Here is a 27,237-nt window from a genome sequence, read left to right on the forward strand (position 1 = left end):
GGTGTGTGCAAACCATGCTATTTAGTAGCTGGAGATGGTGGCACCAGAGGAGACTGCCCGGTTGAAAGCCTCCTCGTATCTGGCGGGACAACTGACGAGGTGTCCCACTACTAGTGAGCGGTTGGGATTCAGGAAGCATGGCCAAGATAGGACACCTTGCAGCTAAACGGACCTGCTGGTGCCAATCAAGCCTGGTCTGGAGAGGAGCCTATGGGTGTGGTCTACAGATGTGGGCGAGCAACACAGTATGGAGGCCTCCATGGGCCCTAACCTTGAGGAGTAGCTTCAGTACACAGGTGAGGGAGTGAAGCACAACCGGTCAAACTATTGAGCATTCAATATGGAACTTAGGGACAACTAAATGCTTGGAGGAAGTTGTCGTGCTAAAGGTGACAGAACTTGAGCCATTTTTTTGGTGTGAACATTTATTTGCATGTTTTTGAATTGCTAGCATTGCCTTTTCTATTTACTCAAATGTGTGGACATCTTTTGTCTTAGTGGGCGAGAATGTCACAGTTAATTACTTTGCATGCTATTGCCCTAATTGAGTGTTCCTAACTGATAGATTCACGGAGCAATGTGATTGGCTCTGTTTATAACCCTTATTGCCTCTGAGATGTGGCTGCCCAGGGGATGGTGCATGTGTCTGAGGTGGTGTCTGAAGCCTTTGTTTTGTTTGCTAAGAGAAGTATTGCCTTGATGAAATAATGATTTAAGTTAAAGATGTTAATGCTGTTCCTGCACTAATAATTTGTATGTTATCCTGCTAGTTGTGCTAAAGTAAATATAGAAACTGAACTTGGAAGATAACAACATGAACTGAATTGTGACATGCCTCTTCTCATTTCATGTTCTTCCACTCAACCACAAACTGAAAGAACCTGCAGCCAATAGTGTTATTCAGTGCTCCCTATGCTCTTGGTGTAAACCTAGGGTGGTGTAGTTGGATCGATGGTACTGAACTGTCTAGTCACAGCCGCTCTCGGTCGGGGTGTGAGGCAGGAACTATAGAATTAGGGGTGCTGAACTGAAATTGGTAACCCTTAATTTGGATAGTCCCAAATAAGTTTGTAGATGCTCAGATCAATTAACTCAACATTTCTATGATCCACTAACCCTAAACTTAACCTCTGCCATATAGGCCTACTCGGATGTGTTTATGGGCCTGTTTGAGGTGTTTTGCTTTAGTCCTCAAGTCATGGTTATATATTGCGATTGGGCTAGTAAGTTTATTTTGCAAGTTTATTCTATTCCCAACTATTTTCTGTCACCTGTAAATGCAACTTCTGGATCTTGTCTTTATCACCTGCCCTGTAAAATAAATCTCACATGTTTTAGCACCTTAACCTCTGACTCCATCTCAACTGTTTCTGCCCCACACCAACTAAATAGGCTGTTGAATTCCTATTTTATTTGCAACATACAAATTAGCTAATGTATTGTTGTGCCTGTTACTAGTCAATATAATGTAATGGCTGTTTCTGCTAGTGAGAGGTAGTCAGGCTAATACCAAACTCTTCAGTCTTCCTGATGTCAGTCTTGGCTCCTTGATGTAGGCATATGGCGATAATGATGGCGGGGCTGTGCTTTTTTTACTGATTGGTTCTGATCCAGGAAACAAACATTTGAGAACCAATCCAAGCTCAGCCCATTTATGTAAGACTACTGCATTTACAACAGGCACCTGTCCAGACCAGTGTCACAGCTCTCTCTCGCTGTGTACCATGTGAGTCGTGTCAGCCAGGCTAACTGAGGGACATAATACACTCATATGGAAGCAGGAATAGAGTTAGACTTATGTCTAAGTAGAGAATAGGAAGTAGTCAAATTCTCTTTCGTGCTTTGGTCCTTGACACACATTGTGCATAGGTAAGACATCTATAGGTAAGACATCTAACGGCATCAGTCGCTTAACACTGAGTTATTTCTAATGCATGCCCATGGGGAACAATGGGTCTGTAGGCCTAAGCACTAATAGATATTTAAACACATGCCTCTTCAATTATATGAAGATCTAGTCAGAGGATAAACATGTATACTTTTAAGATGCAATCAGTGGCCTGTTTTAGCTAACCACCTCGTTAACAAATGGATCGCTCCTAGACAATGTCTTGCTATATAAAGCAGGCAGGAAGGCATCGAGGCATTCAGTTACTGTTCGATTGAACGATAGAATGGCCAAAACGACTGACCTAAGAGATTTAGCGTGTTATGATTGTGTTATGATTGTCGGTTCCAGGTGTGCCGGATGCAGTTTCTCAAACAGCTGCCCTCCTGGGCTTTTCACACGACTGTCTAAGGTTTATCGCAAATGAAAAATCATCCAGTCAGAGGCAGTCCTATAGGCAAAAACAGCTTGTTGATGAGCGGTCGAAGGAGAATAGCAAGAAGAGACAAATAACCGCGCGGAACGACACTTCAGGATGCACACCTCGTCGATCCTTGTCATGGATGGGCTATGGCAGCAGACGACCACACTGGATTCCACTCCTATCAGCTAAAAACAAGCTAATTTCCAATAAATATCGAGGGTCTCATTCTGGTGACATGATGCTTGGCTGCCGTTTGACAAATTAAAATAATTATGCTCTTTTGTCCATAATCTCATGTAGGCCAGTGGTTAAATTTTTTGGGGGGGGTTGCTGTGCCACCAAGTACATTTGGTTTTACCCAAAGTAGGCCTATGCTTGAAGTGGATTTTACCAGTAAACCTATGGTCTCATGGGTCCTAGCCTTGGTTGGGAAACACTGTATGTAGTGATGGGTCGTTTGCGAAGAGCCGGCTCTTGTAGGTGAACGGGAGAAGGCTCGCATATCAGAGGAGCCGAAACTATTTATTTAAATTAAGATATGAATAATCAAAAGATTTAAATTAATAGAATTAACTAATTCAAAGAACGAAAAAATTAAATGTAGGCTTAAATGCTCAAGCACATTCGTTCTGCCTGTCTGCTCAGACTGAAAACAGCTGGAAAATTAGTTGGAGGCACAGTAGCATTTGGATGCATTTTAATAATGTAGACAATGTTAGAGCACAGTAGAATTTGCCAAAACAAAACCTTATATAAAGCCGGTTCTACGCACACCGTACACCGGCATATGCGAACTGTGCACCCAACTGTGAAGCTAGCCATCATCCATGTCTTGCCCACACAATCAAACTGATTGTAAGAGATGCTCTGAAGGTGATGAAGCCCACTGTCCACAAAGTGAAAGCAGCTGTGGAAAACTTCCACAGGAGCACAGTAGGTGCTGAAAAACTAAAATGTACACAATGGCAGATGGGGATGCCTGAGCTGAGGCCTAAACAAGACTGCACTACAAGGTGGAATTAAACATTTTATATGTTGAAGCAGTTTCTTGAGTCAAATGATGCCATAATCTCTACCCTGGCCATTGTCAATGCCCCTGTTGATGCTCTGACCCAAGAGGAATGGGAGGTGGTGGAGGTGTACAGAGTCCTGGAACCCTTTGAACAGGTTACTGTGGAGATCAGTGGAGAGAGGTACAGTAAGCAGTTAATACTACATTATTTAATCCAGTATTATATATGTATATGAGCAGTAGATGAGAATGTAGTATCAGTAGGAAAGAACATTAACCTGAACTAATAAGTTACTGTTCTCTCTCTTCAGCTATGTGACAGCCTCAAATGATACTCCTGTGTAAGGGTCTGCAGCGAATCACAGCCAGCCACCAGAGAGAAGCAAATGTAACCACAGGACATGTGACAGAGTTGATGGACACCCTATGTTCATCAATGGAATATAATCCCATAATATCAGAAACCGCTGCACTTGACCCCAGGTTTAAGAAGTTAGCCTTTAGTGATGCCAGAGCGATTGAGGCTCTTCAAAGAATAACCTCAGCAGCAGGGAGGAACAGCCCCAGCAGTCAGCTGGCTCTGGCAACAGGAAGAAGAGGGATCAGATGGAGCAGAAGCACCAGCAGTAGTGCCACAAACGTCTGCTGTTTTACGAGAGAACAACTGAGCACGAAGGAATCCCTCAGCAGATGCCATAATGGAGGTCGAATCCTATTTGGAGGAGCCCCTCGGCTTACTAAAGTCATGACAGGGAGACTCTGCATAGTGGCCACATCCGTTCCCTCGGAGAGGGTCTTCGCGAAAACGGGACAAATAATTACCGAGAGAAGAAACCGCATCAGTGAGGCAGCTTGCATTTCTGAATGCAAATCTCTCATAAAAGCAAGATATGGTCAGTTTTGCTGTGTGCTGCTGGTTATAACATGGTGATAAACTGGAACCTCTTTTCCCTCTCTTTAAGTGGGATGCTGCAGTTTTGTACGTTATTTATTTTTCTTTATGGTGCAATATTCTATTATGATGTTCAGATTGTATTAGTTTTGAATGGTTAGATTTATATGCACTTTGTTCATATACATTAAAGTTATACATTAAATGCGAACGTTAAATAGCATTATTTTTCATAACAAACCAATGCATTTATAAATACATTGTGGTTAAGGTAGAGTATGATTTAATTTAATTATAATTGTTTTTTCACTAATCAGTCAAACTATCGCAAACTGTTTGACTTGAAAAATAACCGTTTGGGAGCTAAACGAACCGGCTCTTTTTGATGAGCTGAGCCGAACAAGCCGCCTCACTGAAAAGAGACGGAATACCCATCACTAACTAACTGTAGGTTATACCCGCACTGTATCAGCTAGCTATTTGCCAGAGCGCACGTGCCAATACCACATTGGGTACATTCGCTACATAACACTTTTTTTGTGACAAAACCATCAGAGTTAAATGCAATGGAACACATTTAACTTTTTTTTTATTCAGTACATGAGAATTTAACCCCAAGTTATTTTTATGCGCACTGTCATCACGCACATACTTTTATCGGCAATACATACATACAAGTACATTTGATGAAAACACATCTCTGGTGAGAAAATGCGCATATTTTATTTATGTGGATTTGAGAATATTCGCATGAAACTCCGTCACAAATTGGATGGAAACTCAGCTAGTTCTTCTGATATATTCACTATACGTTTGCCATTTTCCTTTATCAATCTCAATGTGAACGTGTTTAATGTGAATCTCAGTAATAAATTGATCTGTCAATTAGATCATTCATTAAATGTCTTACCAATGTTGGTGTGATAGGACAAGTCTGATCCTTTCAGCAGTTAGGAACTACTTCTATTCAAATTTGAATCGTATTCCACGGGATCAAACATAGTTGTCCATGAGAAGTTACACACGGAAATGGATGAATCTATGATAAATACATATTTCTATTCATAAGGGGAAAAAAGTGCGTAAGAATGTTTTTTGTATTGACAGAAAAAAATCTAGTCACAGCCAAAAGCCTTTTAAACTTTTGATTTTGTAATTATTTTGTAATGAATCTGCAAGTATTTTTTTTAGACAGGCAAACATGTGACAGGTAGAGGGGTCTTTCGGTTGATAGGCTGGATTTCATTACATTGCAGTCTCCTTCAAGTCGCCCTCCAACCGGTGAAGTTTACTGCTAGCCTCATCTTTTACTGGTAAGTAAAGCAACTAAACTGGATTTTATTTTAAAGGAACTAAACGACATTTGCCGCGGTTTATGACCACGCTTGCTCGAGAACTGCCTGACACACTATCGCTAAATGTGCCTAGCATTAGCTATCTAACTAATGAGCTTTGCTGCTGGACCTGTATGTAACCTTATACGAGAAAGGACAACTCATGTCCGCTGCACATGTGTGTTAAATGGCGTTCACCGGATTACTTTGAGCTGCTCTAGGATAATGACCTAGCTAGTAACATTAATGGAGTCTCTGAATTGCACAATACCCAGTAGTTTATTTAATTGGACGGACAGGATAGGAGCCAGTAATTGGCTGGAGAGTGGACATATGTATCAAAACGTCATGCCAATAAAGCGAATTGGAATTAAACTGAGTGAAGCGCTTCCCAGACCTAGCCCTACATTCCTCTCCTCTGCCTGGCTTTAACTGAGTGAGTCACTGAGGTGTGGCCCAGCGTCAGTTCAGATAAATTAGCTATCCAGAACCAGACAGGCCACTTATCATACCCACTCAGATTATCAACGTCTGCAAGGGAATCCTTTCTCTGGGCTGATAGAGCTGGCTGTTATAGACAGGCAACCACACTCTTTATTGTATAGTGCAGGGCTATCCAACCCTGTTCCTGGAGAGCTACCATTCAGTAGGTTTTCGTTCCAACCATAATCTAGAGCACCTAACTATAGTAATTAGCTGGTTGATAAACTGCATCACGTTATTTACAACTGGGGTTGGAGAGCCCTGGTAAAGTAGTTGGAAAACAGTTTTTTTTTTTTTCCTAGTGGATGACTAGCTGTGTTGGATGAGTACTTATGTTCATAGACAGGGACTACTAGCCTTTTGGGGCCTCTAAGCGGGCAAAACATTTTAGTGACTCTTGACAGTGGAGAGAAATGTAAAAAATAAATAAAAGTGAGTTTCCTGCTATACACATTTTGCCTTGACTTATGCCATTTTAATGATATCAGAGTGAGCATGACTAACAAATCAATGGTGGTCCGTCCCCTGGGCGCCTTCCCCTGCTTTGGGTAACTGGTCAGTATTAGGCCATGATAGCTGGCTAGACTAATTATCAATCTAAAAATGATGACATGGATAGTTGAGTGACTGACATGATGAGAAATTGCTGATGCACAAGCAAATGTTGAACTTTAACCCATGTGTATTTTACTATTCAAGCTTTAAACAGTAAGTTGAGACCCTGACAGAGTACCTAAAATACAAATTAAATGTTTTTTTGTCGTTGGGGACCTGCTAGCGGCCTGGGACCCTTATGTCGCTTATTATTCCTATCCCTGTTCATAGATTCAAAAGAAATTGGTTTCCAAAGCAGGCAATTTGTAAATCAAAATGAACTCTGACTGTTGTGTAATGTATACATTTTTTTCTCCCTGCTACAGGTGTAATGGCTGTGCCTCCATCATATGGTGACCTCGGCAAGTCCGCCAAGGACATCTTCAGCAAAGGCTATGGTACTGTACATTTCACTCAAACAAATATACTGTAGTGGTCATTGTTTGTAATGAAACACATTTGTTTCAGAACAGGAAGAACCAATAGGGTGAGTTTATTTGAGGGATTCTAAACCAATTGGCAGGATGGTGTTCTATCTCGGCTCTGCATGTCATCCTGTAAGATGTTAGTGTATGAAGTATTATTTTATTTAATGACTATTTCCCATTTGTGAAATATGCATCAGTGGTTGACTGACTTTGCTTTCTCCCTGAAGGGTTCGGCCTGGTGAAGCTTGATGTGAAGACCAAGTCCGGCAGCGGAGTGGTAAGTTGACTTATTTTCTTTCTAATTATGTGTACTTTCAAAATGAATGTTGAACTATCTCTATTCTACTACTGTGTATGTGGTCTTTATGATTGCAGTAATTGTGTAATACTTTGAATTTGCAACCCTGAGAGCTTCACAGGAGCAGTATAGTTCAATACTCTCCTTGACAATAAAACCCCAAGTGAATTAAGATATTTTTACAACATTTGTATTTATTCATATCCTGATGTGAACCTTTTTTACAAATGTTCTGCAGGAGTTCAAAACAGCTGGCTCCACCAACACAGACACCAGCAAGGTGGCGGGCAGCCTGGAAACCAAATACAAGAGGTCAGAGTACGGCCTGACCTTCACAGAGAAGTGGAACACTGACAACACCCTAGGAACAGAGATCACCGTCGAAGACCAGGTTCGGATTCAACAAAGCTTTATTGAAAATGCTTTTTGTAACACAATCGGTGTTGTGTTTGGAGTTTCTCACAATAGCCTTGACACACAATTGAAAAGAAAGCTGATTCAAACAAGTAATGAATGTTCGATATGTAGTGATCACATGAAATGCCGGAAGATCAAACTTGTGTTACCAGTCTGGTTCTCTGTTCTTGTTTTCTTTAGATTGTCAAGGGTCTGAAGCTGACATTTGACACAACCTTCTCACCAAACACTGGGTAAGATTACAAATGTACGATTTCAATGCAGAGGACCAGTTCTAAAAATGTATGCATTCACTACTGTAAGTCACTCTGGATAAAAGCATCTACTAAATGACTAAAATGTGGTTCTAGTACTTAAAATGGTGTTTCATGTGTTTGGACATATGGGTACTGATGCTATTAACATATAGCTAGCCAAGAAGAGTCAGTCCAGCACATAGTGTCCTTACATGAAGGTAACATGATCTGGGGTGTGCAGTCCTCACAGGCTTGTGGGTAGATCTGAGGTGACGGGGTCAGTCAAATTATCTTCAGCCTGAAATGGCACTCATATGTGTAGAATTGATTATTATTATTATTATGTTTTCTTGCTTGTATATTTGAATGGAGATGTTTATTCTCCTAGTTGGGCTCCAGATTTTGACAATTTAATCAAACTATTTTTGGGGTGGCTAAAACCATGATTCGATCAAGCAGTAGCCTAAAGTGCATTACTAGATTTTAATGTTTTATATAAATTGTAAAGTCTTGTCTTTTTCGTCAGTAGGACGAGCTGTCGCTAATGGGGATCCTAATAAAATCCAAATATCCGGATTCCTCCATGAAAGTCTGTGCCCAGCCCCTGTGGCTGTTTCACTCGGCATGCTCTGAGTAGGTTAGAGGGAGGGGAAAAATAGCAACTGCTGTGACTGTTGGAGAGAAGGGCCTCAGCTTTCTGTAGGTATTACATTGTATTTCTCAACTCTCAATACTGATTGTTTAAGCATAGTTTTCAACCAAAATAACTGGTGTATTGCTGACGTATACAGAGCACTGGTAGGGCACATCGGCCATTTGCGGTCATTGCATAGGCCTATATAGACGTCATTGGGTAGTATGCAACAGTTTTTTTTATTACATTTAATTTACTGTTCGATTAATTAATTACAAGGCTAACAATAGCAGCCTATTATAGCTAATGAGTTTTCACTTCCCAAATGAACCAGCCTATGAGCTATTTGTACATAAAAAGATGCTAGCAAATGTAATGTCTATTGAATAAAATAAATCTGCAATTCTGGGCCCTAATTTTGCGAGTAACGTTATAGCAATAATGACCCATTTGTCAACCCATAATGCACATAAAAATATATTGATCGTGTGTTCCTGCTTGGACATGTTAGATGAAACAATGTATTTCTTGAATTATACCATCTCAGTAGCACTGTGAAATACTTTATAAGATAGCTTTGTGTGTGACCAAAACCTATGCAGTAGTTCCTCCCCAGCCAGTCCACATAGTATTGGCTTTCCTGGAAGTGTAAATCCCGTGGTGACACATGGTGGGCCACATGTTGGGGTTGTGGGGAGGAGGGGGTGTTGCTGCATGTCCACTGAGCTCTGGGGGAGGTGTTTCCGCTAGGTACAGATATAGGATTTGGGAGGGGAAACTGATCCTAACTTTAACCATTAATGGGGGGAGGTGCAAAACTGACCCACGGTCAGCATCTAAGGGCAACTTCACTCTGCGGAATTCTACAGCTTGTCACACTGCCTAGGCTATCAGTTTAGAACTGGCCTTAGTGTCATTTAGCACAAGCATTTTGTGGGGCTCATAATGTGTTATTGTAATCTCTAGTTGCTAATGCTGTGTGTGAATGGAGGCTGTGTGTTTGTGCACTTACTGAAAACCTCGTTGGCTAGTGTGTAATGACGATCCAGAAAGACATTGCTCAGGATTTGTATTGCTTGTGGACTATTTGATTAGGAACATAAGACTGTGTGGGTGAATTACTACTGGAATGAGAGGTTTTCAAGCTCTTGGTTTCTGCCAATTGCCTTCATATTCTGTTACTGTTGCTACATTTCCATTAGACTGGTTATTGTTGGCCTGAGCTGTTTGGCTGTTCAATAAAAATATTTAACTTCAGAATGTAGGCTAACAAAATGTGTTTTTTGCTACAACGACAGCAAGAAGAGCGGCAAAGTCAAGACCGCCTACAAGCGCGAGTTTGTCAACCTGGGCTGTGACGTTGACTTTGACTTCGCTGGCCCTGCTATCCATGGAGCGGCCGTCGTTGGTTACGAGGGCTGGCTCGCCGGCTACCAGATGACTTTTGACACGGCCAAGTCTAAGATGACCCAGAACAACTTTGCTGTGGGATACAAGACCGGAGACTTCCAGCTACACACCAACGTGTAAGTGAGAGCATACAATGTATACAAGTGTATGAATTTCTAGTCCTCTGCTATGAGCATACAATACCAATTACCTTCAAGGGCAAACATTGTCTATTCAATTGTGTGTATTTATAAAAAAAATAAAAAAGCGCACACAAAAACAATGAACATAGATGACTGGACAGCTGTAGTCAACCTGGAAATTATAGTAATCATTGAATATCTGATTAATAATGATTTAACCAGGGATCAAAACGTCAGGCCCTACAAACTGCATAGCATGGTAAAGGCTACGACTTGACAAATATTATCTTATCACTCCTTCTCTCCCTAATCTTGTCCCTGGTGGTTGTTACAGTAATGACGGTGTACAGTTTGGTGGCTCAATCTACCAGAAAGTGAGTCCAGCGCTGGAGACAGCAGTCAACCTTGCCTGGACTGCCGGCAGCAACAGCACAAGCTTCGGCATCGCAGCCAAATACCAGCTGGACAAGAGTGCCTCCATCAGTGTAAGTACTGTGCAGGAGTGACTCTCTTTGGGCCAGTTTTCCCAGACAGAGCTTTAGTCTTGTCCAGGACTAAAAAGCTATGTCAATTGAGATTTTCCATTGAATTCACATTTTAATTTTGTCCAGGACTTGGCTTAATCTGTGTCCAGGAAACCATCCCTTTGTCTTACTGTATCCTAAGAACACATGCAAGAAACGCTCAAGTACTTACTAGTGCTGTTTTCTACACTCACTACACACTTACTAGTGCTGTATACAACACTTACTAGTGCTGTATACAACACTTACTAGTGCTGTTTTCTATGTTTTCTACACTCACCTACATACTTACTAGTGCTGTATACAACACTCACTACATACTTACTAGTGCTGTCTACTACTGCTACAGCACTCGCCACATTGTCTGGCTCTCCAGGATCAGAGTTGCCCACTCTAGTTTAGAAGGCTGCCGTCGTTAGGAACCTTCCTCTGCCTTTTGGCTTGTAAGTTAAACAATTGATTCTGTTTTTCAGGCTAAAGTGAACAACATCAGCCTGGTCGGTCTTGGATACACCCAGACGCTGAGACCAGGTAAGACCTCGTTTTACAGGAGATTTAAGGATTCTCTTACTGCTGATACTACAGGTTCTCTAAGTTCCCTCAAGTTGAAATGTTAGATTACCACTCTTGTCTGTAGCCCACTACTTCTCTATGAGCAACCGACACTAATGCAACATCCTCTTCCTGAACCAAAGTGCTCAACGTGACCTGCATACAGTATTGCATCTGAAAAGAAACACATTGTACAGTAAATGGGGTGGGGGGGCGTAGGACTCTTTCAGTTAAAGTGCACGTATACACGCCACCCGGCACCAAAGTTGATTTTTAAGATGATGCTTTACTGGAGACTCAAAGCAACGGTCGGCCAATAGAGAGATTTTATGTCAATTTCAGCAACTGCCATCATGCATGCTGTTTTGAAGGGGTGATCTCGACTTGATCGCTAATCATCTCGGCAAGTGAGTCCCCAGTAATGCAACGTCCTATTCACGTTGCTGTCAATGTGTCACGGTGTACTGTTATTGTTATAGGTGCACTCCTGCAGTGTTTCAGAAGGCTCAGGTAGAATGATGTTGGACAGACTAGTTTCGCTTTCATTTGAAAAAGGAAATCATTGAGCTCTATGAGATTTTCTATCCTCAATGATGAGAATGTTGACACCAGGGATGGAACGTAAGGAATTTCACTGCTTTGATAGTAGGCTAGTATGGCACATGTCTCAACAGTACTATCTTCCGGCCAGCGGGCTTTCTTAATTTCCATCTCTGGTTGACACCTATTTTATTTATTTTACCCTCATCCTGAATGCGAGCCTTGTTGTCTCTCCTCTGTTGCAGGTGTGAAACTCACGCTCTCTGCCCTGGTGGACGGCAAGAGCATCAACACTGGAGGCCACAAGCTGGGCCTGGGGTTGGAACTGGAGGCCTAAACTATCCTCACGGCGAAGGGGATAAGGGAATATCAGCAGAATCTGGCCTTATAATGTATTTCCAACTCAAACCAGCAAGAGGATCTACCATGGAAAGGGGTGTGTTCTGAGGCTACAACAACAAGAGAAAGAAACACTACGGTCTTTTATTTTTTACAGTTTTATGACGGTAGCTATTTCCGTCATTCTTTGGTGTACATGTTTGCTTTGTAGTTTCCATTAAAAGACACTTGCAGTGGGTCAGTAATTTATACACCTTCTCATTGTATCTATCCAACACTGCCATGACAATGAAATGCGCCACACCATTCTCATCCCAATGTGACCAGAAACTTCACTTACAGTGCATTCGGAAAGTATTCATACCCCTTGACTTTTTCCACATTTTTTTTACTTTACAGCCTTATTCTAAAACGTTTTTTACATTTTTATATATAACCCCCCCCCCCCCCCCTTTAACAATCTACACACAATACCCCATAATGACAAAGCAAAAATTGAAATATCACAGTGACATAAGTATTCCCTTTACTCATTAGTTGGTCACCTGTAGCTCCTATATTTATCCCTTAAGTATTGTTCTTTATATAGTGAGATGTCAATTGATTGGTTAAATGCGGTGGGTGCTTTTGGTCATACTTACTGATTTGACCACTTCTAACCAATCATTTGGTATTCTGTCTGAAGACATTTCTCATTTGCAACCACGTTCTTCAGCATGCTATTTCTCTCCTATTTATTTAATTACTGTTGTATGACATCTCAAACCCTGATGGGTATATCAAAGCTGTACATGAAGAACTCTCTTAATCGGAAAAGTTTTTGGGTGGCTTGAAACAGTAAGAATCTAAGTTTGGGTAAAACCTGTAATTCTTGGCCGACCTGGCAGGCTTGCTTTTGTTTTCTGCATTGCTACAGATGACTACAGGAGTGGTTTAATGTTCACAGTAATGCCAAACTGCCTGGATACGGTCTGGCTGTGTGTAGGCTCTCCCAGGGGCTTCATCTGGGCTGGCTGAGACAGCGATCATGGGAAACTTGGGAGATCCCTTTTGTATGTTTTAACTTTTCAATCAAGTGTTTGAGCTCTACAAACCAACTCCTGATTTTTTTTTTTTTGTGTGAGATGATCAACTCGGACCTTGGAGGTCTTGATTATCAGGGTTTCTTTAAAGATGGGACAATCCCAACCGTAACATTTTAAAATATGTTTATCGACAATCTCACCATGTAAAGGAACAACTTAATTTAAACCATTTATGAAATGCACCTAACTGGATTTGTCAATTCCATCAGACCCCATAAAATGCATTTAATTTGTTGTCCCAAGTGTTTAAAGGCCTTGCTTGTTTCATTCTAACATTTAGAGTATTCATGTACTTAATACAAATCTATACTTTTTCTACCATTGTATAATGCTTCAGGGATAATTTCATTGGCATGTTTTTCTAGATTCAGAACATAAAACAAAACAAGATTCATATACTTAAAAAACAATGTTTTACAACATACAACAATTTCAAAGACTTTACTGAGTTACAATTCATATAAGGAAATAAGTCAATTGATATTATTTAGGCCCTAATCTATGGATTTCACATGAGTGGGAATGAAGATATGCATTTGTTAGTTACAGATACTGTACCTTGAAAAAAATGGGCCTCGGGATCTTATGGTATTTTTGTGCATTCAAATTGCCAATCCATAACATGCAATTAGTTGTGTTGTCCATAGTTTATGCCTGCCCATACCATAATCCCACCCCCGCAACCATGGACCACTCTGTTCACAATGTTGACATCAGCAAACTGCTCGCCCACACAACACCAACACGTGGGTTGGCGTGGTTACACTTGGTCTGCAGTTGTGAGGCCGGTTGGACGTACTGCCAAGTTCTCTAAAACAACTTCTGGCAACCGCTCTGGTGGACATTCCAGTAGTCAGCATGCTAATTGCAAGCTCCCTCAAAACTTGAGTCATCTGTGGTATTGTGTTGTCTGACAAAACTATAAATGCAACATGTAAAATGTTGGTCTCACGTTTAATGGGCTGAAGTAAAAGATCCCAGGAATGTTCCAGAGGCACAAGAAGCTTATTTCTCTCAAATTTTGTGCACAAATTTGTTTCATCCCTGTTAGTGAGCATTTATCCTCTGCCAAGATAATGCAGTTGTGGCATCTCAAGAAGCTGATTAAACAGCATGATCATTACACAGGTGCACCTTGTGCTGGGGGCACTAAAAGGCTAAATGTGCAGTTTTGTCAAACAACACAATGTAATAGAAGTCTCAAGTTTTTAGGGAGAGTGGAATTGGCATGCTGACTGCAGAAATGTCCACCAGAGCTGTTGCCAGAGAATTTAATATGAATTTCTCTACCATAAGCCGAAACCTACAGAGTTTTAGAGAATTTGGCAGTACGTCCAACTGGCCTCACAACCACAGACCAAGTGTATTGCGTCCTGTGGGCGAGCAGTTTGCTGACTTCAACGTTGTAAACAGTTGGCAAAAGCAGGCAAAAGCTACGGACAATGAACACAAATGCATTTTATCGATGGCAATTTGAATGTACAGAGATAACGTGACAAGATCCTGAGGCCCATTGTCATGCCATTCATCTGTTCATCATTCATACGCCGCCATCACCTCATGTTTCAGCATGATAATGCACTGCCCAATGTCGCAAGGATCTGTACACAATTCCTGGAAGCTGAAAATGTCCCAGTTCTTCCATGGTCTGCATTGTCACCAGGCATTGAGCATGTTTGGGATGCTCTGGATTGACGTGTACGGCAGCGTGTTCCAGTTCCCGCTAGTATCCAGCAACTTCACACAGCCATTGAAGAGGAGTGAGACAACATTCCACAGGCCACAATCAACAGCCGGATCAACTCTATGCAAAGGAGATGTGTCACACTGTATGAGGCAAATGGTGGTCACACCAGATACTGACTGGTTTTCTGATCCACGCCCGTAACTTTTTTGTTAAGATATCTGGGACCAACAGATGCATATCTTTATTCCCAGTCATGTAAAATCCATAGCTTAAGACAATACATTTATTTAAATTGATTTCCTTATATGAACTGTTACTCAGTATGTTACGTTTATATTTTTGTTTATTATAAAAGGCTCAACCGCAAGTCTCTGCCATGTTATGGGGAAATAGGATGTGATGCCATCTTATCAGGTGAAATACAGCACAGTATGTAAGAATAGCTGGAAACAGAAGTGCTCTTCAAATAGCATTTATTGCTCAGCACATTCAGGCATGATCAAATCACATTATCAACCATTCTCATTATCATCCCTATGCACATTATCATCCATTGGTCAGAAGTAAATAGATACAGCAAAATACAGCTTTTGATTTGTTACATTCAATATTACAGTACATCTCTCTTGCAGGAGTTCATTAATTGTGCCTCATAATCAGGGGCGCATCTTTGGTTTTAGAAGTGGGGGAGCGTTATTATTATTGTAAAAAAAATATATATATAAAGTTGGATAAACACTCCAAACAGCCTCCCCAACCACTTGGAGGCATCCACATGGTCCTAGAGCACATCGTTGCCTGTTTTGTAACATATTCCAATGATAAAACTGGGGGGGACAAAAATATAATTTCAGAATGTGGGAGGGGGACATATCCCCCCGTCTCCAGTGAAAGTTTCGGCCCTGGTTATAATTGACAGTCACGAATCATGATACTTTACATTTTAAGGTGGAGCAGTTCTCATATTGCTTTAAAGGCTTGCACTAACCATGCAGTTTTAAAGAAAACCTCTACTGACCTCTAAATCTAGTCATTATATAAAGAGGTTAAGTCCAAAGTTTTAGGTTTAGCCTGCTTCTCTGCAATTGGCTCAGCAGCTTCTCCTGTTGATGTCTTCTTCGCAGTTTTGTCATCTTTGCTCTCTCCATCACGTCCTGTAAAGCCGTTCTCGTCTATTTTAAATTGCGCCTGTCCTTTTATCTTCTCATCATCTGTCTGATCTTTCAAACCCACGGCTGATACATCCTGTTCTTTCACTGGTGATATCTTTGTAATAGATATCTCAACATGTTCAGGTTTTAACTCAGAGGCCTTGGTCTTCAAGCTCTCTGTCTTTGGGTTCTGTAACCTTCTCAGGCTCTTTGTCCATACTTTCCTCTGGTTTCTCCTGAGTTGTGTTGCTTTCTGGCACCCCCCTGTGTGAGTCCTTGCTCTCTACAACTGCAGGCATCTGTTCCTCTGGTGGTGTGATTGTCTTAGCTTTGTCACCACTGCCCATCGTTTCACTCTCTTCTGTAGGGCTGGTCAATGATTCTGGGGTGAGGGTTGAGTCTGGTTTAGGGGTTGTCATTGATTCTGGGGTGAGGGTTGGGTCTGAATTAGGGGATATTTCCTGTTTGGGGGTGATGGTTGGGTCTGGTTTTGGGGAAGTTTGTACTTTAGGGGTGACTGCTGGATCTGGTTTTGGGGAAGTTTCTTCTTTAGGGGTGACTGCTGGTTCTGCTTTTGGAGAAGTTTTTAATTTAAGGGTGAATGCTGGTTCTGGTTTTGGGGAAGTTTCCTCTATAGTGGTGACTGCTAGTTCTAGTTTTGGGGCAGATTCTTCTTTAGCGGTGACAGCTGGTTCTGGTTTTGGGGAAGTTTCTACTTTAGGGGTGACAGTTGGCTCTGGTTGCGGGGCTGTTTCTTCTTTAGGGGCGACAGTGGCGTCCGGTTTAGGGGATGTTTCTTCTTTAGGGGTTACGGTTGGCTCCTGTTGTGGGGATGACTCCTCTTTAGGGGTGACAGTTTGGTCCGGTTTTGGGGATGTTTCGTCTTTAGGGGTGACAGTGGGTTCCGGTTTAGGGGATGTCTCCTCTTTAGCGGTGACTGCTAGTTCTGGTTTTGGGGAAGTTTCTTCTTTTGCGGTGACTGCTGGTTCTGGTTTTGGGGAAGTTTCTTCTTTTGCGGTGACTGCTGGTTCTGGTTTTGGGGAAGTTTCTTCTTTAGGGGTGACAGTTTGCTCTGGATACAGGGTTGTTTCTTCTTTAGGAGTCACAGTGGGGTTGGGTTTAGGGGATGTCTCCGATTCTTTCCCCTTGTCCTCACCCATTGAGACATCTTTTGTGACCTTTTCTCTGCCATTATGTTCATTCTGCACAACAATTTTTACACTATCATCCTTGCTGCTCACTTTTTGCTCTGTCGGACCCACCTCCTTTTTAGGAGTCTTTTGCACAAGGTCTTCCTTACACTCACTTGTTGTGCTGAGAATTCTGTCTGGCATTTTACCTCCTACTGTTCTCTCATCTTGTGTCGTTTTTACACCAGAATCATCAGGTGACTTCACCTGCTCCACTGTCTCCTTGGTTGAACTGGTGTTGAGCTCTGCAGTGTTATCAGAGGATTCCATGTCCTTCTCTGTGGGCTCAGGGAGATCCTCTTCTTGTGTTGTCACAGCACTCTCTGCCTCTTGAGGTTGGTCTGACTCTCTGTGCTCCTGATCAGGTTTCTGCTCCAGTGTTGGGGCACTCTGGTCTGTCAGATCTACCTTTTTTCCCTCTTTGATGGGACTTTCTTTTGGGCTATCTTGTTGTTGCTCTGTTGGGGCACTCTCCTCTTTCAGATCTACCTCTTTTTTCTCTTGTAAAGGCCTTTCTATTTTTCTCTCCTCTGACACCTTTTTGGGTTCTTTGGAGATGTTCTCTGTGGGGACCTGTGGTTCACCCTTTATTGAACTTCCTGTTTTGCTATCCTCTAACTCTGACGTTTTGGGTTCTGTTGAGATGTCACCATTCATGGGAACCTCTAGGTGGGATTTGCCTTGTTTTGGGGTGTCATCTTTTTCTAATGTCTCATTTATCTCGCTGTCTAGCTTCTCTGTTGTGTCCAGTTTTTCCTTCTCTCCCTCACTGGTGGCCTCAGCTGATTTGACTTCACTTTGTGTATTTTCACCTCTGTCAATGTCCTCTGTCTTTTTGATTGCATCTGGCTCACCCCCCTTTTCCTCCTCTCTTTCATCATCTCCCTCCTCTCCATTTTCTCCCTCACTAGGGCTAACTCCATCTCCATTTACCTCGACCTCTGCTGATGTGACCATCTGCTGTCTCTTAGACTCTTCCTCCTGTTCACCCTCTTCCTCCGGGGCGTCCACTTCAACATCCACTTTACCTCTAGCTTTCTCTTTCTGCTCATCCACCTGTTCCCCACTTCTCCTCTCAGCTTTGTCACTCTCTTCTCCCTGCTTCTGTCTCAACTTGTCTCCCTCTCCCCCGACCGTCTCCTCGGAGCCTGTCTCCTCAATCTCGGACATCTCCATGTCTCTGGTGGTCTCAGAGATGATCTCCTCAACAAACTTGTACTGGGGTTCAGACCTGCGTGTGGGCCCTCCCTGCCGGGCCAGGCAAGGCAAGGTGTAGACGGGGGACTGGCGGTAGATGCAGGGCATGGAGATGTGGGTGTCAGAGATGGTGTACAGATGGGACTCCTCACCCTCCAGGAGTTTCCTATAGGGAGGCAGAGAGACGTGTTATTACCGTCATGACTATAATACAGATATGTCCCAATGTGTTAGCCTCGTAAATGCCAGACTGATCAATTCTGCACACATCCATGTCAGCTCGTGAGAACAGTGTGTGTGGATATGTCTGAATATCCATATCATGATTAAAGTGTCATTCTGTGTTGTGAAATGGTCTATGTTCATTTGATGTTAAATATGAAATCAAACTATTTCAATAAAATGTCTACTGTTTCATTTGATTAGTCTTTATTTATTATTCACTATTGACTGTGTTTTGTAGTAATCTCTCACCATCGCTATGACACTTTTGCACAGTTTTGCTCTAACACAGCACTAAGTTGAATCACATGTGTTAGCGCTGGGCTAGAATAAAATGTCCACACCCCGGAATATATCCAGGAACAGACTAAAAATATACGGTATTTTCCTCAGTCAATGATTTTATATATGGGAGAGACAGAGCTGATGTCTCTTACCTGTAAGAGAGAATCTCCACATCCAAAGCCATTTTGACATTCAGCAGGTCCTGGTTCTCTCTCAGTTAGCCAGACATGTCTAGTTTAGCATTGGTCAGCTCATTATCCAGCTGCCTGATAGTGTCCTGGACAGAAAAGCACACAATAAGAGTCAATAATAGGGTCAACCAGCCACTTTGTCTGGTATGACAACAAGGAGAAATTTAGGGGGGTAAATATTGTTCTACCCCTATAGGCCTATATGAGAAAAGTATATTCCAGTAATGATACAGTTCACATGGGGCCTATATTTGTGGCCTACACCTAGTACATAGCCCTGAATACAAATATGAGTCATAAACATGTGGATGTTTACTTACAATTGTTAGAGGTACAAAATAAACCAGTCTACCTGGTAATGAATCATTTCCGCATAGTGACGCTTCTCCAGCTCATATAGTTGTTTTTCCAGGGCCTCTCTCATTCCTTTACCACAGTCCAGTTCAATTGTCTTCCCCTGCAGGTGCCTTCTATTCTACTGGATCTCCTGCTGGGTTGCCTTCAACGCCTCTCTGTTACTTTCTGCCGCTTTGGTTAACTTTGCGAACTGGACACGGAAGCCCTCCTCGGCTTGCTGAAAGTCGGAGGTGGCGTGACCTTCTAACTGCACACGGATGTCCCGGAGAGCCTCTGTGATGTCAGGTTTGCCAAAGTTGTGCGCCTTGACCGTTACTTGAGCCTCTTGGAACTGGGCCACCATTTCTGATACCTCGTCCTCATGGTTGTTCTTCAGGAAGCGGATCTCGTCCACCAGAGATTGCGCTTTCTTGTCCAACTGAAGTTTGGCGAGGTATGCATCGTTGGCGTCCTTTTTCAGCACAAGGATGCCGTTCTCTGCGTTCGAGCGGTCACGTGCCTCCTGCTCATACTTGTCTCTCAAGGTGAGGAAATCTTCCTCCAGGTTCTGATGCTCTATCTCGATCTGATGCTTCTGAAGGGTGATGTCATGAACTAGGTTCCTCAGGTCCATAAGCTCCGGCTCGTGCTCCTGGGCCAGAGACGCAGGGGACTGTGCCTTTAGTTTGATTTCCTCGATTTCCCTCTCAAACAATTCATTTTCATGCTCTAAATGACGCACCTTCTCTATGAATCGGGCGAAACGGTCGTTCAGCCCATGGAGCAGTTCTTTCTCATTCATTTTTGTCAAAACCTCGGTAAATGGGTTTGATAAATCGAAAAGGCTCTCCGATGATCTCGGAACAGATCCGAATTCGCTCTTCAGCGTCGTCGCATATCCTCTGTTCGTGTATGCGATAGTCGACTCAAAGCCAACGGTCCTGGATGCAGAGGGGGATCCGGTCAGTTTGGGTTGATAGCAGCAATACTCAGCTTGAGCTTCCCTATGCGGAGAACCCGAATGATAGTCCATTCTGTGGCTCATATTGCCTCAGTAAACTATGCAGTGTCAGTGTGCAGGCTAAGCAGCGCGGCTCCTACCTTTTTATACCCCCTCTGTCTGCTCACGCTGAAGAATGGAACTGTCTAGTGCTGAAAATGTATAGCATCAGCTGTAGGCTTGACTGTCTGCCAACGCTTGCGTCCTCACCTGTGTTCTCTCTCTCTCCGTCTCTCTTTCTCCCTCATCGTTTTGTCTCAGACAGCATTGACGCATAGGAGTTTCACTTCGAAACGTCGGCAGTCTACAATGACACCTCAAAATGAAAAGTCATATGTCTTCAATACATTGTCAGGTGTTCAGACTATTGTTTTATCCAAGGGGCTTAAATAATAGAAAGGGGTTGCAGAATCTGGTTTGGCTGAATGTGTCTGCCTTGTAATATAACTGTATGTTACTGTATATAAGAGACAGTAATGCAAGTGTAAAATAGTCATGTAAGAATGACCCTAAGCCAAGACTAACTGCTTCCATTTCTCAGTCAAGCAGCACTTTTAAAGGGCATTTCAAACACTTTTCAACCTCATATTCATCATCTCCAGCACCAAACCAGTGAAAATTAGGTTGAAAATGGGTGGAGTTGCCCATTAATCTTGCACCTTTTTACAAATGTCTACATGAGGAAAATGCATGGGTCTGCTTGGCTTGGTGGAGACAGACTGGCTGAAAGGGGTTGGACTGGATGTGTTCCAGTGATACAGCTTTCATTTACACCTCATAGTATACGGTAGGTTGCTCATAGAAATCAATGATGGATTTCAGTGAATAATGTGAATATGATATCACATGATATTTACTCTCTTGATCAGACATGAAAATCTCTACAGAGAGAGATTAGTAAATAGAAAATGTGACTAAACAATGTCTCAGCAAACATCTTTTTTATTGTAAAATAGTGTATCATCACTAAAATAAACATTACATTAACTCATGTCACTTGATAGATGTATGTTAGAAAAGGATACACAGTGATTCACATATTTTAACACATTTCATATTCAACATTTTTATAATTTCGAGGTATTGTAATATGTAACCCCTACCTGTCCTCACCCCACCCCCTATACAAACAAAGTGTTGAGAAAGTGCTTTTAGATCAGGTGAAAGTCACTCAGTAGATACACTGACTGTACAAAACATGAGGAACACCTTCCTAGTAATGTGTTGCACTCAATTCATTAGGGCATGGACTCTACAAGGTATTGAAAGCATTCCACAGGCATGCTGGCCAATGTTGATTCCAATGCTTCCCACAGTTGAGTCACTGTCAACTTGTCTGAATCTCCTTTGTGTGGTGGACCATTCTAGACACGTCTGGGAAACTGTTAGGCGTGTAAAACCCAACAGCGTTGCAGTTCTTGACAAACTTAAACCGGTGCGCCTGGTACCTACTACCATACCCCGTTGAAAGGCACTTAAATATTAAGTCTTGCCCATTCACCCACTGAATGGCACACACACAATCCATGTCTCATTTGTCTCAAGGCTTAAAAATCCTTCTTTAACCTGTCTGCTCCTCTTCATCTACACTGTTTGAAGTGAACTTAACAAGTGACATCAATAAGGGATCATAGCTTTCACCTGGATTCACCTGGTCATTCTATGTCATGGAAAGAAGAGGTGTTCCTAATGTTTTGTAAACTCAGTGTATATAAACTGAATTAAAACATAAAATCAACATGCAACAATTTCAAAGATGTTACTGAGTTACAATTCATAGAAGGAAATCAGTCAATTTAAATAAATCACTTAGATTTATATGAAATCTATAGATTTCATATGACTGGGAACGCAGATATGCATCTGTTTGTCACAGATACCTTCAAAGAAAAGCAGGGCTGTGGATAAGAAAACCAGTGTCTGGTATCACCACCATTTGCCTCATGCAGCATGACACATCTCCTTCACATAGAGTTGATCAGGCTGTTGATTGTGACCTGTGGAATGTTGACCCACTCCTCTTCAATGGCTGTGAGGAGTTGCTGGACATTGGCACAAACTGGAACACGCTGTCGTACAAGTCGATCCAGAGCATCCCAAACATGCTCAATGGTGGTTATGCAGGCCATAGAAGAACTGGGACATTTTTAGCATCCAGAAATTGTGTACAGAGCCTTGCGACATGGGGCCATGCATTATCATGCTGAAACATGAGGTGATGAATGGCACAATAATGGGTCTCAGGATGTGGTCAATGTATCTCATTCAAATTTCCATAAATAAAATGCAATTGTGTTTGTTGTCGTCCGTAGCTTATGCCTGCCCATACCATAACCACACCACCACCATGGGGCTCTCTGTTCACACCGTTGACATGAGCAAACCACTTGCCCTCGCGACACAGTACACGCTGTTTGCCATCTGCCCGGTACGGTTGAAACCTGGATTTATCCGTGAAGAGCACACTTCTCCAGCATGCCAGCGGCCTTCTAAGGTGAGCATTTAACCACTGAAGTGATTACGACGCCAAACTGCAGTCAGGTCAAGACCCTGGTGAGGACCACGAGCACGCAGATGAGTTTCCCTGAGACTGTTTCTGACAGTTTGTGCAGAAAGTCTTTGGTTGTGCAAACCCATAGTTTCATCAGCTGTCCGGGTGGCTGGTCTCAGACGATCCTGCAGGTGAAAAAAACGGATGTGGAGGTCCTGGGCTGGCGTGGTTACACGTGGTCTGCGGTTGTTAGGCCTGTTGGAGGTACTGCCAAATTCTCTAAAACGATGTTGGAGGCGGCTTATGGTAAATAAATTAACATTCAATTATCTGGCAACAGCTCTGGTGGACGTTCCTGCAGTCAGCATACCAATTGCACGCTCCCCAAATTTTTTTAAACATCTGTGGCAATGTGGTGTGTGAACTCAACTGTGAATGGTCCTGGAGCACCAAGAAAAAGTGTCAAGGGAAGCCAGTTTGGATTTGGCTTCCCTCCTATCACATCACATCGAGAGCAAAACATAATTGACAAAACAACTTGTTGTTGTGGCTAGCTAGCTAAAATGGACCCTTTCCTAAATTAGCCATGGATGGAGATAGGGCTTTGGACTTGTGTTTTTACTTAATTCTAATACTGGTCAATGATCATAACGGTGATTCTGATCCACCCATAAATGCATACATTGTTGTGCTATGCTGTAGCAAGATTTTTAGCCAGGTAGCCTAGGACAACAAAAAATACAAGTGTATCCTGTATGACAGAGTCATGATGGATGGCAGCATTCGTGTGAAACTGAAAGCGCGAACCACTGCTTTTAATCAGGGCAAGGTGTCTGGTAACATGACCGAATACAAACAGTGCAGCTATTCCCTCCGCAAGGCTATCAAACAAGCTAAGCGCCAGTACAGAGACAAAGTAGAATCTCAATTCAACGGCTCAGACACAAGAGGCATGTGGCAGGGTCTACAGTCAATCACGGACTACAGGAAGAAACCCAGCCCAGTCACGGACCAGGATGTCTTGCTCCCAGGCAGACTAAATAACTTTTTTGCCCGCTTTGAGGACAATACAGTGCCACTGACACGGCCTGCAACGAAAACATGCGGTCTCTCCTTCACTGCAGCCGAGGTGAGTAAGACATTTAAACGTGTTAACCCTCGCAAGGCTGCAGGCCCAGATGGCATCCCCAGCCGCGCCCTCAGAGCATGCGCAGACCAGCTGGCCGGTGTGTTTACGGACATATTCAATCAATCCTTATACCAGTCTGCTGTTCCCACATGCTTCAAGAGGGCCACCATTGTTCCTGTTCCCAAGAAAGCTAAGGTAACTGAGCTAAATGACTACCGCCCCGTAGCACTCACATCCGTCATCATGAAGTGCTTTGAGAGACTAGTCAAGGACCATATCACCTCCACCCTACCTGACACCCTAGACCCACTCCAATTTGCTTACCGCCCAAATAGGTCCACAGACGATGCAATCTCAACCACACTGCACACTGCCCTAACCCATCTGGACAAGAGGAATACCTATGTGAGAATGCTGTTCATCGACTACAGCTCGGCATTCAACACCATAGTACCCTCCAAGCTCGTCATCAAGCTCGAGACCCTGGGTCTCGACCCCGCCCTGTGCAACTGGGTACTGGACTTCCTGACGGGCCGCCCCCAGGTGGTGAGGGTAGGCAACAACATCTCCTCCCCGCTGATCCTCAACACTGGGGCCCCACAAGGTTGCGTTCTGAGCCCTCTCCTGTACTCCCTGTTCACCCACGACTGCGTGGCCACGCACGCCTCCAACTCAATCATCAAGTTTGCGGACGACACAACAGTGGTAGGCTTGATTACCAACAACGATGAGACGGCCTACAGGGAGGAGGTGAGGGCCCTCGGAGTGTGGTGTCAGGAAAACAACCTCACACTCAACGTCAACAAAACTAAGGAGATGATTGTGGACTTCAGGAAACAGCAGAGGGAACACCCCCCTATCCACATCGATGGAACAGTAGTGGAGAGGGTAGCAAGTTTTAAGTTCCTCGGCATACACATCACAGACAAACTGAATTGGTCCACTCACACAGACAGCATCGTGAAGAAGGCGCAGCAGCGCCTCTTCAACCTCAGGAGGCTGAAGAAATTCGGCTTGTCACCAAAAGCACTCACAAACTTCTACAGATGCACAATCGAGAGCATCCTGGCGGGCTGTATCACCGCCTGGTATGGCAACTGCACCGCCCTCAACCGTAAGGCTCTCCAGAGGGTAGTGAGGTCTGCACAACGCATCACCGGGGGCAAACTACCTGCCCTCCAGGACACCTACACCACCCGATGTCACAGGAAGGCCATAAAGATCATCAAGGACATCAACCACCCGAGCCACTGCCTGTTCACCCCGCTATCATCCAGAAGGCGAGGTCAGTACAGGTGCATCAAAGCTGGGACCGAGAGACTGAAAAACAGCTTCTATCTCAAGGCCATCAGACTGTTAAACAGCCACCACTAACACTGAGTGGCTGCTGCCAACACACTGACACTGACTCAACTCCAGCCACTTTAATAATGGGAATTGATGGGAAATGATGTAAATATATCACTAGCCACTTTAAACAATGCTACCTTATATAAATGTTACTTACCCTACATTATTCATCTCATATGCATACGTATATACTGTACTCTATATCATCGACGGTATCCTTATGTAATACATGTATCACTAGCCACTTTATACTATACTATGCCACTTTGTTTACATACTCATCTCATTTGTACATACTGTACCCGATACCATCTACTGTATCTTGCCTATGCTGCTCTGTACCATCACTCATTCATATATCCTTATGTACATATTCTTTATCCCCTTACACTGTGTACAAGACAGTAGTTTTGGAATTGTTAGTTAGATTACTTGTTATTACTGCATTGTCGGAACTAGAAGCACAAGCATTTCGCTACACTCGCATTAACATCTGCTAACCATGTGTATGTGACAAATAAAATTTGATTTGATTTGATTTGATTTGATTTGACATACCGTTTTGTCAACATGAAAGAGAAGATGTCATTGACGTTTCTCTAGAAGTAGATTGAGTCAACATGTTTTTTGCACAAATGTTTCTGGCACAAACGCATGTACACACACGCACACACACACACACTCTCTCGATTGAAATGTAGTTAGAAAAGTTCAGTCAGTAAGGCTGGTCTGAATGGATCGTCATTTCATTCACCTTGTAAACTCTATAACTCACATTGCTTACTTCCTATCTCACTAGTCAGCATAGCAGGTATTTGTATGTTAGTGTATTTATTGACACCTCATCAGGATAGCTGTAACGGCTCTCATCGGTGGAAGGAAGAGTGGACCAAAGCGCAGCGTGGAAAGTGTTCATGGTATTTATTTTCAAGAAACACTCAAACAAAAATAACAAATCCCCAGAAAGCAAACAGTTCTGTCAGGCATAGACACTAAACAGAAAATGACACCCCACAAAACCCAAACGGAAAATCTCAACTTATATATGATCCCCAATCAGAGCCAACGATAGACAGCTGCCTTTGATTGGGAACCCCACTCTGCAAAACAACAAAGAAATAGAAAACATAGATTTTCCCACCCGAGTCACCTTGACCTAACCAAACATAGAGAATAAATAAGGATCTCTAAGGTCAGGTCGTGACAATAGCCTCACGTCTCTCTTCCTCTTTACCATTAGCAAGTGGGTGGAATGTCCTTCACCTATTTAACTTCCGCCAATGAGCATGGCACACTAATGCATTTCCACCATACCTGCTGATTAACCTATGGGCTCACTCGTGCAATAATTACTTCCCTTTCTGTCAACCAATGGGCATAAATCCAGGGGAGTATGTCAACCCTTGTGTCTCACTTGATATTTTGGAGCAAAAGTCTTCCAAAGACCTCCCACCTCTCCACCAGCATGTAACCTGGAGACCTGTCATCAGATCCCTCTTCTCCCAGATGGAGGGTTTCGATGCCAGCTGTCCAGCATAGGGCAATCTGTTATCAGCATCTGGTTCTGGTGGAGCATTCCTCTGAGACGAGGCCTACCCCAAAACTACCATATGGTATTCTGTTGTCATTCAGTTAAGCCTGTACTCAATTTAAATCTAATAAAAAAATATTTTAGTCACACCCTGAAAAAAAGAAATCTCTGTGAGTAAAAGGTAGTTATTTAGCTCTCACTGAGACAGAGGTTGATATGCTTTCGAATTTCAAGTAAAAAGTGAATCTCACTCGTACACATACAG

The 27,237-nt window shown here is 42.9% G+C and overlaps 2 protein-coding genes across 2 annotated transcripts; one reads left to right on the forward strand and one right to left on the reverse strand.

The window, feature by feature from the left end:
* The first annotated feature begins 5,336 nt into the window (after window positions 1-5,336).
* Window positions 5,337-12,376, forward strand: LOC139413101 (voltage-dependent anion-selective channel protein 2-like). Its single transcript, XM_071160166.1, has 9 exons — window positions 5,337-5,529; window positions 6,954-7,025; window positions 7,283-7,332; window positions 7,592-7,744; window positions 7,951-8,003; window positions 9,939-10,166; window positions 10,507-10,657; window positions 11,170-11,227; window positions 12,034-12,376. Exons 2-9 carry the CDS (start codon window positions 6,959-6,961, stop codon window positions 12,123-12,125), a joined length of 852 nt encoding a protein of 283 aa, XP_071016267.1. The 5' UTR covers window positions 5,337-5,529; window positions 6,954-6,958; the 3' UTR covers window positions 12,126-12,376.
* A 3,826-nt stretch (window positions 12,377-16,202) lies between these two features.
* On the reverse strand, window positions 16,203-20,273 carry LOC139409044 (neurofilament medium polypeptide). The gene is given in 3 exon segments (XM_071153745.1): window positions 16,203-18,603; window positions 19,097-19,221; window positions 19,488-20,273. Coding segments are annotated over 3 exon segments (3,312 nt in total).
* Window positions 20,274-27,237: the final 6,964 nt, after the last annotated feature.

Source organism: Oncorhynchus clarkii, chromosome 1, assembly GCF_045791955.1.
Source record: "Oncorhynchus clarkii lewisi isolate Uvic-CL-2024 chromosome 1, UVic_Ocla_1.0, whole genome shotgun sequence".
Lineage (NCBI taxonomy): Eukaryota > Metazoa > Chordata > Actinopteri > Salmoniformes > Salmonidae > Oncorhynchus > Oncorhynchus clarkii.

Coding starts and splice junctions, on each gene's coding strand:
- LOC139413101 (XM_071160166.1), top strand. CDS start 6,959: ATGGCTGTGCCTCCATCATATGGTGACCTCGGCAAGTCCGCCAAGGAC. Junction 10,658..11,169: donor ACAAGAGTGCCTCCATCAGT/GTAAGTACTGTG, acceptor TCTGTTTTTCAG/GCTAAAGTGAACAACATCAG. Junction 11,228..12,033: donor CACCCAGACGCTGAGACCAG/GTAAGACCTCGT, acceptor CCTCTGTTGCAG/GTGTGAAACTCACGCTCTCT.